General features: G+C 40.4%; 1 protein-coding gene across 2 annotated transcripts in view; it reads left to right on the top strand.

The window, feature by feature from the left end:
- The window catches only part of LAMA3 (laminin subunit alpha 3), a 132,649-nt gene that overhangs the window by 51,853 nt on the left and 63,555 nt on the right, over nucleotides 1-17,241 (top strand). For both annotated transcript variants that reach the window (XM_083748164.1, XM_083748163.1), the window contains 13 exons: nucleotides 2,567-2,709; nucleotides 5,197-5,297; nucleotides 5,384-5,537; nucleotides 6,341-6,501; nucleotides 7,270-7,378; nucleotides 9,445-9,542; nucleotides 10,354-10,525; nucleotides 11,214-11,340; nucleotides 11,439-11,578; nucleotides 13,245-13,360; nucleotides 13,644-13,855; nucleotides 15,755-15,959; nucleotides 17,089-17,233. In XM_083748164.1, coding sequence (XP_083604290.1) covers nucleotides 2,567-2,709; nucleotides 5,197-5,297; nucleotides 5,384-5,537; nucleotides 6,341-6,501; nucleotides 7,270-7,378; nucleotides 9,445-9,542; nucleotides 10,354-10,525; nucleotides 11,214-11,340; nucleotides 11,439-11,578; nucleotides 13,245-13,360; nucleotides 13,644-13,855; nucleotides 15,755-15,959; nucleotides 17,089-17,233 — 1,883 coding nt within the window. The remainder of the gene's footprint in view (nucleotides 1-2,566; nucleotides 2,710-5,196; nucleotides 5,298-5,383; nucleotides 5,538-6,340; nucleotides 6,502-7,269; nucleotides 7,379-9,444; nucleotides 9,543-10,353; nucleotides 10,526-11,213; nucleotides 11,341-11,438; nucleotides 11,579-13,244; nucleotides 13,361-13,643; nucleotides 13,856-15,754; nucleotides 15,960-17,088; nucleotides 17,234-17,241) is intronic.

Below are 17,241 nucleotides of genomic sequence, written 5' to 3'. Positions count from 1 at the left end.
CTGATGCTTCCGAAAAGCACTCCCACCCCTTGCCCGTCAGGTGATCAGAGGGGACAAAACCAGCAGTCTTTTCAGGGCTATCAGAGAGCCCCCCCCCCCCGTCATGCTTGAGCTTCCAGAGGGTTTCGGCTACAAGTCTATCAAGGTTTTCAGCTACAAGTCTGTCAAATAGAACTGCCCTTTGAAATCCTGATTATTTGGGATATCAAAGCACAGCATCACCTGGCATCAAAGGGACATCAGGTGATAGGCAAGCGGGAGGCCCTGCCCAACTAGCAAGTTTGGCCTGGCTAGAAAAGGACACCCACCCCTGATTTACATCAGTCTCGTTTGGTATCTTCTGCACTCACCTATTGCATGTTTGTTAGGTCTGCTATGTGCCGGGGGGCAGGGTAGTTGTAGTAGTAATAATATACTTTATGTGTGCACATAAGCATGCATGTGTCATACATTGGAAGACTGTGTTTCAAATTTTAAAAATAAATTTTTCATTTTTGTGTGTGTTTCAAATTTTAAAAATTTATTTGATCAAGACATCTAAGAACACAGATTCGCAACATTGTAAAGGCAGAAGAACTTCAGAGAGAAATTCATTGCTCCTATATCCCATCTTGTCAGAGAATCTTCCTCACTTGATGCTATTGGGCCATGGCCCTGATTTTTTTAAAAAAAATTACTGAATGCCTGGTTACAGAAGAGACATATGTGGTGGCAGAAATTTCCAGCCTAGAAATTAGTGCCAAACAGATTGCTCAGCCCTAGATTTGAAGAGTGTCAGACTGAAGTAAAGGAAAGAGTTACTGCCCTGACAACTCGAGGGCTATGACTGTTCCTCATTTTTCATTTGCTTCAAGATCTGTACTGAGTAAAGAATTACCAGCTTGGTCATCTTAAAACAAATGATCAGACAAACCCTAACTTTGGTAATTAAGCAATTTCAGCTGCTGGTTTTTGCAACAGTAAAAAGACAGTTATTATAAAGGTAAAGGGACCCCTGACCATTAGGTCCATTCGTGGCCGACTCTGGGGTTGCAGCGCTCATCTCGCTTTATTGGCCGAGGGAGCCAGCGTACAGCTTCCGGGTCATGTGGCCAGCATGACTAAGCCGCTTCTGGAGAACCAGAGCAGTGCATGGAAATGCCGTTTACCTTCCCGTCAGAGCGGTACCTATTGATCTACTTGCACTTTGACGTGCTTTCAAACTGCTAGGTTGGCAGGAGCAAGGACGAAGCAATGGGAGCTCACCCCGTTGCGGGGATTCGAACCGCTGACCTTCTGATCAGCAAGCCCTTGGCTCTGTGATTTAGACCACAGCACCACTCTTAGTAAAAAGACAGTTATTGTAGCAACAGTAAAAATACAAAAAGCAGAAGATAGAAAATCAATTTAAATCCTGGGCAATCTTTTTTTAATAAATAAATAAATAAATAAATAAATAAATAAGTCTAAAACGTGGTTCTCCGGAAAACCCAATCAGGTGGCGGCATGTAAATAATAGTAATTATTATTATGAAAGCCTACAGAGTGGCAGGGATATTTAGAGAAGGACCTCTGGTGCTAGACGTAAAAACAGGTACCAGTAGGTTCCTTAAAAAATAAATATAAACTAACATTCATTGAAAATGTTAGCTTATTAATAGCTTGCTTGCCACTTTTAGTTCTTCTGACAGATATTTCCCAGGGTGGTTTCATGGAGGGCAGCCTGTTACAGAATGTGGATCACATATGTCGTGGGATTTGGCTGCATCTTAATCTCATACCTCATACAGTCTATTGCAGTGCATTGCAGTAATATGTCTGTCACACACTTTGAGCCTCTTCACACATAATCTTTAGCTGGCCACCCAAGGTCCTCCCCCCCCCAAAAGTGTAAATCTAAAAAATGTCATGTGGTAACCTTTAATGGATTTATTATGGCATAAGCCTTCGTGAGCTACAGTCCCTTTTATCAGACACATGAAGTGTTGTCTTGAGTTGCAGGTACATACAGTGGTACCTCTGGTTATGTACTTAATTCGTTCCGGAGGTCCGTTCTTAACCTGAAACTGTTCTTAACCTGAAGCACCACTTTACCTAGTGATGAAAGAGGGTGACACGTAAGTCCAACACTTTATGGGACAGAGTGAATGCTATGTTAGAGAAAAAATATGGGGCTGTATTGCTTGACTTGACATTTGATTACAGTGGTACCTTGGGTTAAGTACTTAATTCTTTCCGGAGGTCCATACTTAACCTGAAACTGTTCTTAACCTGAAGCACCACTTTAGCTAATGGGGCCTCCTGCTGCTGCTGCGCCGCTGGAGCACGATTTCTGTTCTCATCCTGAAGCAAAGTTCTTAACCTGAGGTACTATTTCTGGGTTAGTGGAGTCTGTAACCTGAAGCGTATGTAACCTGAATTGTATGTAACCCGAGGTACCACTGTACATGGTTGGGTGGGCAGGGGAATGCACCTGCTCTTTCAGTTTGCTGCTTATCTCATTTTAATTAATAAAAATGTTGGTTTCTGAGTCATCAGGGAGTGTTTCTTTTTAAATTATTATTATTATTTTCTTGTTTGCTGGCAGGGACTCCTCAGAGCAAAGGTGTTGTCTTCCCACCCAGTAAAGAACCTGCTTTTGTCACTGTCCCAGGGAAGAGCTTTGCAGATGCATTTTCGCTGACTCCTGGAACCTGGATTTTTAAAATCATGGCAAAGGGAGTCCTTTTGGTAAGATGTTTGCTATAATTACGAGGGGGAAGAATGTTAGTGCAGTATAGTTCAGTCAAAACAGAGTTTTCATATATAGCAAAAAAAAGGGGAAAGGGGCGTGGAAGGCTATCACAGATATTATGTTTTGCAACTTGTGTTCCCCTTCCCCTTACTTGCTTGGGTCTGAAAACCCCAGTTGGTGAAGTGGAGTTTACTGTCAGTTGGTTGTGCCTGGAGTCCTGAGGCAGAGCTCCTCTTAAGAGTTTATGTGTGTTGTGTGAGGTTGGACTGTTTTGTGCGAAATGGTCTCCTTCTGTGCAGAGTGCCCTTTCTCTTCTCTGTCCCCCCCATCAGACTTCCCCCTTTTGACTTCCCCCTCTCAGTGTGCACAACATGAGGTCAGAGAAATATAGCCTCATGAGCTGTGCCTAGTTATTGGACCGGTAGTCTCTCTGTGCTTGGCTTGTGTGCTGTGATTGGGTGCTGAATCACACCATATTCTGTGCCAGAGTAGGCAGAGGGACTGCTTTCAGTTCTATTGTCCAGGTCTGGGGTTAGTGTAAAATGATGCTGTCAGCAGCATGACTGTGGTCTGAGTGAGTATAGGATTTGGGACAAGTGTACTCCTCACATGTACAACTCTAACCTGTCCCCATCCCCCCCTACTCCATTGTCATATAATTGCTGATGGAATGGTGCCACTAGTATAAGAGTTCCACTAGTCTTTCACCTCGGGCTCCCAGATATTGTTGGACTACAACTCCCACCATCACCAGCCAACGTTTATAGATGATGGGAGTTGTAGTCCAACAGCACCTAGGACTGAAGGTTGAAAAATATCATACAAATCCATCCAAATCTAGATAGATTTGGATGGCACGCATACCTGTGGCATAACAAAGAAAAGGTGCATAAAGGTTTCTCAAGTCATATTATTAGAGGATCATTATATGAGGTGTGGGAGAAAAATAAAAAAAAAAACTATTGGAAAGGAAAACACCCTGGTGGTTATCACCGATCAATATCTTAACAACTAAAAAAACAAACATGGAGGGGGAAAGATTGACTTACAAATATTTATTGATAAGAACAGAAAACGGATGGAAAATGAGAACATTCGAAGAGTTAAAAGATAGATTAACAAGCTGGTTGCAATTTCATCAAATAAACGCATTATAGAAAGAAGATAAAAAGATAGGGATGAATGAGAAAAAAATCTAAATTTCAGACAGAAATATTAGAAGGTAAAACTAAGCTATTATCTGAAATGTATAACTTTTTGTTAGAGTGGGATACCAAAGATGAAGAGATAAAAGAGGTAATGGTAAAATGGGCAATGGATCTGGGATACAATATAGAATACGATAATTGGGTGGAATTATGGAACAGAGGAATGAAATTCACGGCCTGTGTCACGCTCAGAGAAAATTTGGAAAAAATGATGTATAGGTGGTACATCACACCAATGAAATTAGAAAAAATGTATAAAACCGGTAACAAAGCCTGCTGGAAATGCAAAATTAAAGAAGAAAATTTTTACCACATGTGGTGGGCTTGTGAAGAAATAAAAAGGTTTTGGGAACTCATATATAATGAATTAAAAAAAAAAATATTTAGATACATCTTTCTAAAAAACCGGAAGCCTTCCTATTGGGAATAATTGGGGATGAAATTAAAAAAGAGGATCAGACACTATTCCAATATGCAACAGTGGCTGCCAGGATACTAATAGCACAAAAATGGAAGAGTCCAGACATCCCAACTGTTAAAGATTGGCAAATAAAATTATTTGAATATGTGGAACTAGCAAAAATGACGCAAAAAATTAGACACCAAAAAGGTACAAAGTTTATTAGTGATTAGAGTAAATTTCTAACAAACATTGAAGGAATTTTAGAAGTTTAAAACCCACAGCAGGTCTAGCATAAATCTTACGACGCGTAAACTATTAATTAATGAAACTGCAGGGGAAAAAAAAAGTTTCTACCAAGAAGCCCGAAATCGGGAGGGAGGGAGGTCAACATGTACATATAGGAGGGATACAAATAAGATGATGAAGGATTGCAATGGAAATTTATGTTATTTTTCTTTGTTTGTTTTGACTTTCGATGTTTGTTTGCTTATTTTTGATTTCTCAAATGAAAATTAATAAAAAAGAATTAAAAAAGGAAAAGAAAAAAAGAAAAATATCATACAAATCCATTGGACATGTGGCATCATAGATCAAGATCCACTATTGTTTCCTGGCTTCTGCACTTCTTAAAATCCCTCAGCTAGACGATCTTGAGTACAGGACTGTGTCCTTGGGGAGCAATCCTATACACATTTACATAGGAATAAGTCAAAATAACTGGGGGCTTATATCTGAATACATGGGCTTGCATTGTTAAATCTTCTGTGGAAACAGGAGCCCACTCTGTTTGCAACTTATGCTGAAATTTTCACATAATCATTTTCTATGTGCTTAATAAATATGCTTATGTTAATATTGTTTTGTCCTGTTAGGATTACCTGGTGCTCTTGCCTAGCGACTACTATGAAGCCCCCATCCTGCAGTTACCAGTTACAGAGGCTTGCACATATTCAGGACAGGCAGTGACAGATAGGTTAGTGCGCCTATTATATTATTGAGACCATTGCCTTGGGTTGTTTTATTTGATTTTAATGGTGTCTCTTCCTCCTTTTTAAAAAGTTGTTTACAGTATGAGCACCTCCCACTGGACAGATTTTTCTGTGTGCTTGGTTCAGAAGTCAGAGTTTCCTTGAACGGAAGAGAGTACAGGAACGTAGCTTCCCAACAGCCAACAGCCAAACATCCCATAATGTCTCATATCACTGGTCAAGAGGTAAGATGGCTCTGTTTGTGTGTAAATCTGCCATCATATGTGTCAATTTTGTACATTCTATTTCCACATGGGTGGCGTTGTGGTCTAAACCACTGAGCCTTGGGCTTGCCAGTCGGAAGGTCGGTGGTTCGAATCCCCACGATGGGGTGAGCTCCCATTGCTCGGTCCTTGCTCCTGCCAACCTAGCAGTTTGAAAGCATGTCAAAGTGCAAGTAGATAAATAGGTACCGCTCCTGCGGGAAGGTAAACGTTTTTCCGTGCGCTGCTCTGGTTTCACCAGAAGCGGCTTAGTCATGACCCGGAAAAACTGTCGAAAGCACGTCAAAGTGTAAGTAGATAAATAGGTACAACTCGGGCGGGAAGGTAAATGGCGTTTCCGTGCGCTGCTCTGGTTTCACCAGAAGCAGCTTAGTCATGCTGGCCACATGACCCGGAAAAACTCTGCAGACAATCGTCGGCTCCCTCGGCCAGTAAAGCCAGATGAGTGCCACAACCCCAGAGTCGTTCATGACTGGACTTAACTGTCAGTGGTCCTTTACCTTTACCTTTAGTTCCATGCATCCCCTGCAGTATTACTGTGTGACTTACCCATGGGGCAATCATTCTGGTGGGCAGAGTAAGGAAGGCTTTTTCTGTAGGAAAGGCTTTGGCGGGTTTGGGATTCGGCGTTCAGGAATTATGTAGCTCTCCTTTTGCTTTCTTGAAACTCTTGCATGCTTGAGAAAAGTGTTTCCTGGGAAATGGATGGCATCCCCTGCGATCCTTATTTTGGTAGTAGTCAAATGTGGTTCGAATTTTCTTAGGTGGATCTGCAGATAAGGCTGACAGTTCCCCAAGTTGGCCGCTACGTGGTAGTCCTTGAGTATGCTAATGAACATGATCGAGAATATGTCGGCAATGTGAAGATTGACACCCCCGGGAAGGTGATGGAGGCAAAAATCAATATATATAGCTGCAAATACAGGTGGGGAAATGTGGAAACTTAATTATCCATTTGGGTTGAATATCTGTTTTGTCTTTCTTTTTACACTTGCTTACATATGCCTACTGTGTACTCATTCTGAATACTGTTCTAAAATAAATGGGAATTGAGTAGGGGAAGCGCCATAGCTTGGCAATAGGGCATGTGCTTTGCAGGTTCCTGGTGTCTCCTGGCAGAACTGGGAAAGACTCTTGCCTATAACCCTAGAGGGCTGCTGCCAGTCAGTGTTGACAATACTGAGCTGGATAGAACAGTGGCGTGACTCATTAGAAGGCAAATTTCTATGTTCTTGTGCTCTATGCTTGATCTAATGACAATGACAATTGATCTAATGATCTAATGATCATTAGATTGATCTAATGATCAATTGATCTAATGATCTAATGACAATAGTGTATGGATTGGGCGGCGGGCGTGTGTCTCCATCTAAAGAAAACAGAATAATCTGAGGGAGTCAAATACTGATGTAAATAGATTTTAAAATAATTTTCGTTGCATGAATCCATAGAGAGAACTTAATTCTTTAATTCCAAACATAATTCCCTGTTTTGGATTATACTGATTATCCCAGATCATTCCTTATTTTCCAATCAACATGATTTAAATAGCCAGATATAAATGGTACAATCCTGATAAATAACTCACTGTTTCTTGGCTTTGGAGGAAATAAGCAAACAGTAGAAGAAGAATACTCTTTTGGGGTGGAAGAGTTCCAGTATGGTTTTTAACTACTTTTGACATCTATTCCAGCTTTCTATGCCGCAGTGTCGTGCTTGATGAAATGCACCGAGTTGCAGTTTATGACCTTCTGGCTGATGCAAACTTCCATCTCAGGGCTTCAGCAATAGATTTTCTCCTAGTAAGTTTCAGTTCTGTGATATTTTTCCTGTCAGGTGGGCTACTCTGGGGTCTCTAATAAGGGATCTCTTGCCACCTGGATCCATTGTGAGCCCCTGCCAGGGAAAAAAGTGGGGTATGAATAAATAAATAACAATAACCACAATAATAATCCATTATTATCAATGTCCTGCCCGCCATTGTGATGCAGGCTTTCACATATTTTGGTTTCAAATGATCACAGTGATTGTGCGGTTCCATAATACCCCCCACAAAAATGTGTGCGTATGTGTCTTTTTCAACCCTTCCCAACTGCAAAGCAAAGGGGCTGGCTATGAAGATAGGTTTGTGCGTAAATTGGTTTAAAAGTTTCATTATAAGATATTTGCTGCCACCTTTTGGATACTTTAAATATTTCCTCACTTATCCCCTTGTGCCTTCTGCTTTCAAAACAATGCATTGGCTAGCATGCATATGGAGAACGCTGGGATAAAAACCAGAACAGAATGCGGCTCCTTGGTGGTTGCATTCAGAAGGAGTTGAACTTCTGCTTGTTGCAAGGTACTGTGGACATTCATAATGAATACTCCTTTAAAAATTAAATAGTGGCTGAATAGGGGAAGGACCATAGCTCAGTAACAGAGCCCATGCTTTGCATTCAAAAGGTTCCAGGTCCCTGGCATCTCCAGGCAGAGCTGGGAAATATTCCTGCCTGTAACCCTATCGAGTCACTGCCAATCAGAGTTGACAATACTAAGTTAGATGGACCAAGGGCCTGACAGATTCATATGTTCCTGTTGGTGAAGTTACCCAGAATTGGCAAGGAAGTGCACCCAGAATCCTGTTGGCCAGGGGATTCCCCTACCCCCCCCCCCTTTTTAATTTCTCTGGAATTAATTTCTTGGTTCACTGGTTAGTCAGTGAGATTGTTTTGCTGTTCTGTTTCTTGAATCATTATTAGACATTTGGTTCATTTATTATTTGTTTATTTTTAACTGCTTCTTCACTTCTGCACTTATGATATCTCTCACAGCTTTACAAAGTTAGAAGCAATGTATAGAAAGTCCCTTAATGAAATCCAACTAAATAACAGAACGGAAAAAATCGTGGAATAAAATGGCAGCACAATATCTGAAATATAAGCAGACAGTACAAAATACAGGGCAATAGCCGTTTGTTCTCAGGAATTCTCAAAGGCTTTCTTTAAAAAAAAATAATTACCTGCCTCTGGGAAAGCGGCAAAGAAAGTTCCATAGGATCTCTCAGTTCCACAGGACTGGGGCTGTTACTATTCCCAAGGAAGGCTAATTTAAGTTCACCATAAGAGGATTCTGGAGCTATCAGAAGAGGTCAGCTTTTGTTTCTGAGCCTTTAGATGCAGTCCTTGCCTTGCACACATTTATTCAACTTGTCTTTATGAGAGCCTGTGCAGGATACATGGATAGGATACATGGCCGTCTAATAGGTACACACTGTGTGTTTTCAGACATTTATCTGAATTCATCAGGATTAGAACTGTGCTTCTTCAAAAATAAGTTGAGGTTTTCAATGTGCCAAATTCTGGGATACAGTCCACATTTTGTAGTTGCACGGGAATACTATCAGCTTTGAATAAATGGAGTTGGAATGAATAATCTTACTGTGGTTGAACAGTAAAAGTAGGCTGAATGCTTATTTTTTGCTTCTATTCTTAGTAAAGACCAATGAGCAGTTGCTGTGTGACTCACTGTCAAAAGCGTACACTTCTAATCCCATATAATGGTAGAGTAGCAGCTCTTGGCCAACCACATTGTCCTCATGGCTTCTCACAAATCCTTCTAATGAAGGCGAGAGATTGTTGAAGGCCCTGTGATCATGGAAAGGGGTTTTCAGCTCCCTTTCCTTGGCAGGATCCTGCAGCTTACAAGCCTTACATTCACAGGTCTCCACATACTGCACTGCCTCTTTGCTAAACTGAATTGCTTCCTTCCTTTCTTTAACAGCACAAATGGTGTGCTGTTTTCACATATTGTAGCTGCCTTATTCACATGCTGCTCTTAGCTGGAAGAAGAAAATAACAGAACCTTCATTCCTGTCTTTGTTTCCTAGCATAAAGTTTGCCTTATTCCTCTGGAAGATTTTTCTATAGAGTACTTGGAACCTAAAGTATATTGCATTGCCACTTCTGGCCATTCAGCTGATCCAAGGTAAACTGCTTCTTTCCCTTTTGCTTCCATCAAAAGAAGGTTTAAGGCTCTCTCTGACCTGGGAATAACTGCAGTGCCCATCATACAGCAAGGCTGCCACTACTCTGTGTATTCTGAAATAAGAATAATTTGATCTCAGTCGTGCTTTCTTCTTAGCAGAGATATGCGAGGCTTTGCCCAGAGCTGTGCACACACTCTTGAGAAATTTGGCTTGTCTGAATTATTTTAGCTTCTTTGCAAACTCTGACAAATGTTCCATCTCAGGACATTTAAAACAGTCATCCACCAGCATTTTTAATTGTTATACCACAACAATGTACATTTTGTTTGTGTATTTCATTATTTCGGTGGGTTGTAAACATACTGTCCAACATGTTGAGTCCTAAAACTGGGATGTGCATCTTCTCAGCCGTGCTCATGCGTGAATCATGTGACCTGCGCAAGATAAAGGAGCCCAAAAGACATGCTTTCTTCTGGGCTGTGCTCTTGCACAACAGCAGATGCCCCAAAACATGTATTTTGGAGCACTGTGCGAGGTCGTGCTCCCCAAAGTGTTTTTTGGGTTGAGATCTCTGCACGAAATCACGCCACCCAAAATGGCCGCCCTGCTCTCATGGGGAAAAGTGGGATGTCCCGGTTTTTCCGGGACACTTACAGGGTATGTTGTAAATACAGTAATGTAAAAAGGCAGCAAGCAATTTTAAAATGAAATGTATAGGCTTCACATTTATTTGAACTCACTTTTCTGTGTATATGTATATATACATATACATGTATATGTATATGTTCTAATTCTGTTTCCCTTTTAAAGTGCTTATTGCCTCCCCTCGCAATATGAAACGCCTCCTTCAGCCGTGGTCTTGGATGCTCTGAGGGATGGGCAGGTTGCAGAAGTGCAAAGAAATGTGATATACCAGGAGCCACTGAGTTCTCCTTTGCCATTTGCTCATACAGCTAAGGGAGTAACTTTGACTTCTTCACAGGTATTTAACATTTTGAATTAAATGCGGGTCATAGTCCAGCACAGACTTGGCTGTGTTTATGTCAATTGATTTGTAGAAGTTAATATCATCTGGCATGCAGCCGAACTCTTACAGAACTGTAGGAGTTTCTCTTAAATGATTTACAATACGTTGGCCTCTTACAGAGCTTTTGCTCTGACATTAAATTCCACTACAGGTCTGGGCAAAAAGCTGGTTGGTGCAGAAAGAAAGAAGTAGTTCTTGAAGTCACTAGATGTGCCTCTCGTTTCCTCTAAGGACAGTTCCTACTGCAGCTTTCTAGGTCCAAGCAGGATGAAAATTTAAAGAAGAGATTTCTAGCATATCTATCTATCTATCTATCTATCTATCTATCTATCTATCATCTATCTATCTATCTATCTATCATCTATCTATATCTATCTATCTATCTATCTATCATCTATCTATCTATCTATCTATCTATCATCTATCTATCTATCATCTATCTATCTATCATCTATCATCTATCTATCATCTATCTATCCTGTACATAAACTTAACCTTCTTTTTTATATAGGATACCTCCCCACACTTTCAGTTGTGCTAAATTGAACAACCAGTAGTGTGCAAGGATGGTGCTTAGACATTGCCACACTTTGACTATAAATAGGATGAAGCTCAAAACACAAAACTTTTTTTATGTTGACAGAACCAAATTACTCTGCATGGGAGAGTGGCGCATTTGGGCAGATACGTGTTTGTCATACAGTTTTACCAGCCGGAGGTCCCAACATTTCCTGTACATGTGACTGTAGATGGTGGACGACTCTGGTCAGGTGAGTTGGGTTTTACATGGGTTTAGATATTTTTAGCACGTTTTGAGTTTTCACAGTTTTCATTTTATTTTATTTTATTTTCCATTTGTCTGTTTTAGGGTCTTATAATGCTTCATTTTGTCCGCATATTGCTGGATGCCGAGGTTTGGTGATGGCAGAAAATCGAATTGAACTTGACATCCCTCAGCACCATATCTCAGTCACTGTGAAAATTCCTAATGGAAAAATGCTTGTGTTGGTAGGGTTTGTTATATTCAAGACAATTTAATTATTATTATTATTTAAAAACTATTAATTTAACAAACTAACCAAAGTTATATTGTCACCCAATTCAGAAGTTCATTACAAAACAAATGCAAAAATCAAACTACAGTATAAAACAATGCAAACTATTAAAAACTTAAAATACATATAAAATACAGGTTTGCTTTTTTTAAAAAACATAAGAGGACCAGGCCAGACCATAAGACATACATTATTTAAATAGCCTGGGTGAACAAAAATATCTTTCCCTGGCACCAAAAAATCACAAAGATGGCATCAGGCAAACTTCGAAGGGATGGTTGTTCTATAACTGGGATACCACTACCAAAAAGGCCATTTCCCTTGTGGTTACCTGCTTCACTTTGTTTGGCAAGGACACCTGGAACAGAACCTCTGAAAAAGAACTTAAGATTCTGATAAGTACCTATGGGAGAAGGCAATCTTTCAGCAAACATTGTCTCAACCTATTTATCTCTGTAAAGGTTAAACCAGTTCTTTAAATTAGGCTCAGAAACAGACTGGGAACCAGTGCGTTTGACAACATACAGATGTAATATGATCAAACTTCTCAGTCAATAAATCTGTAGCCCTATTCCAAACCAATGGTGATTTTCTAACTTTTTAAAAGCACAGCACCACATGCTATATACATTGAAATAGTTTAAATGGAAAGTTACCCAAAGCATAGGTAACAGTGGTATAGCTGTTTTCATTCAGTCATGCAGGCAGCTGCTGCAGCTTTCTTTCAACCAGGGAAGATTCCTTTTATCTGGATAGAGATAGACAAATTACAATATTTTGTGACTTAATAATTATAAAATGTTTTTAAAATCTTTTTAAATACAATGTTTTTAAATACAATTAAATAAAATGTTTTTAAATACAATTAAATAAAATGTTTTTAAATACAATTATCCACCCTCTAGTAATTTCCAGTCTACAGCTATTGGTGTATGAAGGCCTGCTTTGAAGACTGCTTAGAAACAGCAGTTCAAAACATTGCCACTGTGGCACCAAATGAGACAAGATGTTGGGTTGAGAACACATTTCACCAAATCTTTAAAGAGCTCCATTGGCTTCTGGTCTGTCTCTAAGCACAATTCGAAGTGCTGCTTCTCACCTTTAAAGCCCTCCACTGCTTGAGACCTCTGTATTTTGAGGGAATGTCTTTCCCTCCAATCATCTGTTTCTACTATATCAAGCTGTTCCTCAGGAGCTCTCCTGAGTGCTACCACTATGTGGCTGCAGGTGGCAATGGAGGAGAAGACTTTTTAGACTGTGACGTCCTGCTTGTGGAACTCTCTCCTGTGGGAGTCCCTCCTGGTCCCTACATTAACATCTTATAGGCACCAGTGAAAAACCGCTTTATTTCTCCAGATTCTGTTGTGTTTTCTGTCTCTGCTGTGATAGGTATTATTTATTTCTCCTATTTTATTGGGTTTAATGGGCTGTTGTTAAGTTTCAGATGGAGGGTGGTATGCAAAATAAAAATACTTTAAGGCCCTTGTTTTCTGGAGCTCCTATCAGTGCAGTGCAAGTACCGTTTGCATACACACTGCGTTGAAATGAATGGAAATTGGAAACAGTGCTTGGATACTTAAGATTAAACATACCATTTCATTTCTTTATCATTTTTAAAGGAACGTGTACTGGCTGTTCCAGCAGACAGCTACAGTTATAGACTTCTTCAGAAAGACACTGTGGACAAGTCATTTGATTTCATCTATCATTGTGGTGGGAACAGTTTTTACATCAAGTAAGTCAGCCTCATATTCTGCGACACCAAACACATCTGTTATTTATTATATGGGTGCCAGTTAGCTAGTTAATTAATTTTACTTACACTGTCTATGTAATGTTGCAGTGGGGAACCTGTAGTCCTCCAAAAGTTGTTGGACTCCATCTCCCATCATCCCCAGCCAATGGCCAAGAATGATTTGATTTGTAGTTGAACAACATCTGGAGGGCCACAGGTTGCCCACTGTGGTGTTCATGGTGCTTTACAAATCACACTTTACTTTTTTCTTTTCTTTTAACAGCCCTGCCACTTCCTCAGAATTCTGTAGAACTTCTGCAAGGTCACTTGCAGCTGCCTACAATGATGGAGCACTGCCTTGTAATTGCCACAGAAATGGGGCCACCAGTCGCACTTGTGACCCTGTGGGAGGGCAGTGCAATTGCAGACAGCACATCATTGGCCGCCAGTGTAGCAGGTGTCAAACAGGCTATTATGGATTTCCCTTTTGCAAACGTAAGGATGTCTTTAATAACTGTTGGGAGAGGTCATGTGCTGCATTACACGTTTTTGGAATGTTGCCTAAAGTGTTTAAAGTTTCATTCTGTATTTCATTCCAGTTTTATTTCCCTTAAGTTTATAGCCTGTCCCATCAGTGGTCATCTATATGCAGGTTTTTTAAAATGACCAAAGCAAATACTAATGCAGCTATTACATTTACACAAAAAGCCTTGGTTCCCTCTCTTTGTGGGTTTTTGAGAAATTATTATATTATATATGCTTGTACTATTGGGGTTCAGATGTAAGCAAGATGTAAACGAGCCTAGTATCCTCTTGGACCAACATGCTCCCCAATTCCCTCTCTATGTAAGCATTCGGAAGCTTTCTCCTCTGCTTTTTGTTAACCACAGTTTGTCTTGCTGCCCAGACCAACAAACTGTGGTTAACATTTAACTATGGTACTTTAAAACCATGGTTTTTGAAGCTGACTTTTAAAAGCTAGCCTTAGAGGAGGCTAGGCTCATTTATGTTTTGCTATACAATAGTGTAACATGACATCCAAGTGCATCTGTAGTAATATCAACATTATTTCTGTTAATAGTTTTATACTGCCTTTTTGTAAACTAGTCATGACAGTTTACAACGAAGCAGAACAATAAAGCAACAGCATCATAAAAGCATTAAAGCGATAAAGCGTAACTAACAGCATTACACACAGTAGTAGGAGCACTAATACTGATTTAAAAGGCCAGTTGAAAAGATATGTCTTGACACATTTTCTAACATGGAGAGAGACTGGGTACTGATCTCCGCTCTGAAAGGAGTGCATGCCACAATTTGTACCTACTCAATATCTGCTCCTAGCAACAAACATGCACTTTCAAGAGGTATGTCCTCCAAAGAAAGCCATTATGTGTATGGTCTCAAATAGTGGTTTATCATATAGCTGTAACTGTTATATGGCATCCTGTCTTCTCACCATTTCCCCTTATTTCTGATTTAAGTTGTAAGTCCCATGCTGGCATGAAGCTGGTTTAGAGATGGGGCTTCAGAGGAGAGCTGTGGAGAACACACTGGGCAGATCTCAGTAGAGAGAAAGCGGTCGAGGGCAGTGCAGCAGTGCTGGCCTCTCCAGTTTTGAGGTCCAGGTCTGTGTACAGCTGCAAGTCTTTCTTGTCTGCAAGGCTTTCAAGACTTTCTTGCGCCTGTATACCTGAAGGAGCGTCTCCACCCCCATCGTTCAGCCCGGACACTGAGATCCAGCGCCGAGGGCCTTCTGGCGGTTCCCTCATTGCGAGAAGTGAGGCTACAGGGAACCAGACAGAGGGCCTTCTCAGTAGTGGCGCCCGCCCTGTGGAACGCCCTCCCATCAGATGTCAAAGAGATAAAGAATTACCTGACATTCAGAAGACATCTTAAGGCAGCCCTGTTCAGGGAAGTTTTTAATATGTAATGCTGTACTGTTTTTAATACTGATTGGGAGCCGCCCAGAGTTGCTGGGGAAACTCAGCCAGATGGGCGGGGTATAAATAATAAATTATTATTATTATTATTATCAAAAAACCCAGGCAGCAGAATTACACCTTCATGTTCTTCCCAGTACTTGATGAGATATCTGAGATGTTGTCTTTTTCTAATTGTATTTTATTGTGCTTTTCATGTTTGTTATTTAAAAACCTAATTAGAAAGTGTGATGGAAAAGCCTAGTGCTTGTCCCAAATAACTACTTCCTGTAGCATATGTACGTTTCATTTTTCACTTTTTAAACTATTTTAAGACCATTATATGATAAAGTTGATATGAGGCAAAACAAGCTCTAGTGGTTTCTTTTTTAACTTCTATTCAAATTTAGATGAACTTGCATATACTGGTATACAATATTATTCATGTGTTAAATGGTTCTCTCAATCCCAGCATGCAGCTGCGGGCGGCGACTTTGTGATGACATCACTGGAAAGTGTATTTGTCCTCCTCAAACCGTTAAACCCAGATGTGAAGTGTGTGTGAGGCAGCACTTCGGCTATCACCCCCTCACTGGCTGCGAGGGCTGCAATTGCTCAAGGAAAGGCATTATTAATCCGGGAAATGCTGAATGTGATAAAATTGTTGGGCAGTGCAAGTAAGTCCATATTATCAGACTACAGTTTAAACTTCCACGTTTGGGGGGGGGGGGAATGCAAGGGAAAGAAATGGGATGGGACAAGAAGGCCTTTTCTTCAAAACAGGCATCTACGCAGTGTTAATTAACTTCTGAAAAGTGGAATGCCTAGGAGCTTTAGTGTGTGCTAAGAGGTTGGTTTACTCTGAGAAACAATTTGTGGGAGACAGTATGCTTTATTGTTGGCTGTATGCGTCTATTATTTATATACAATATCTGGGTCCCACCCAATAGCCACAGTTCCCTGGCCTGCATTACATTATGTTATGAAAGAATAAGTTTTTTGAGCTTCCCACATATGAATCAAATTTGCCAATTGGCCTATATAATTTATGGTGGTGATTGGGTGTGTTTGGGAAGAAAGACGCTACCACCATCAAGCAACAGTTGAGGAAACAGGGGATCCTGTCCCTCTTACCTATGGACCTAACCAGAAGAAAATGGGATGGGGGCTGCTGGGTTAGCACCATACAGACATGTGACTTCTGAACGACATACACTTCGGGCTGGTCAGCAGCCATATGTCAGCTGGCACAGAGCTACTGTCTTTCCACAGCTTCAGATCTATGCAGTGCACCAAAGCTCAAAGTCCCAATTTAGTGTGCAAATTTGCTTTTATTATCAAGATGTATGGATATCGCACTTCAACACTGTGCGTATTGTGCCTCACCTGTGTGCAGTGTTCTTATCTTACTTGACTTATGTATACTTCAAGCAGAGCTTTGAACCTTGTTTAGTCCTTCAGGCTAATCTGTTATTCAGACATTTTAAAGAATGCTATTGCTGTATACCACTGTGAAAGAAAGCAATGAGTTTTAATAATGAGGTCTTCACTTGAAGAACAGCATTCAGCTATAGCTGACACTTCTAAATGTTTGTTTTAGCATGTCCGTCTTTGATGCCTAAATTATATCTAAGAAACACTAGTATTTTATGACATCACGGTGTGATATTTATTTGCTAATGGAAAACTACCATATACACTGATTTTAATACTGTTACATAAAGACTCTTTCATTGGCTCACTGAGTTTCCAAAAAAGCAAACCTTTTTTCAGAAATTGTTTTTTGGTTTTATTTTGTTACTGAAGATGCCGCATAGGAATAACTGGTCGACGGTGCGATCGATGTGCTTCTGGTTCCTATGGTTTTCCAAACTGCAAACCCTGCAAATGTAACAGAGAAGGAACAGAGCCAGATGTTTGTCATCCACAGACAGGAGTTTGCCTCTGTAAGGTCAGGTG

This window comes from Podarcis gaigeae (assembly GCF_964106915.1).
Source record: "Podarcis gaigeae genome assembly, chromosome: 7".
Lineage (NCBI taxonomy): Eukaryota > Metazoa > Chordata > Lepidosauria > Squamata > Lacertidae > Podarcis > Podarcis gaigeae.
This window is presented reverse-complemented; position numbering and strand designations above follow the sequence as displayed.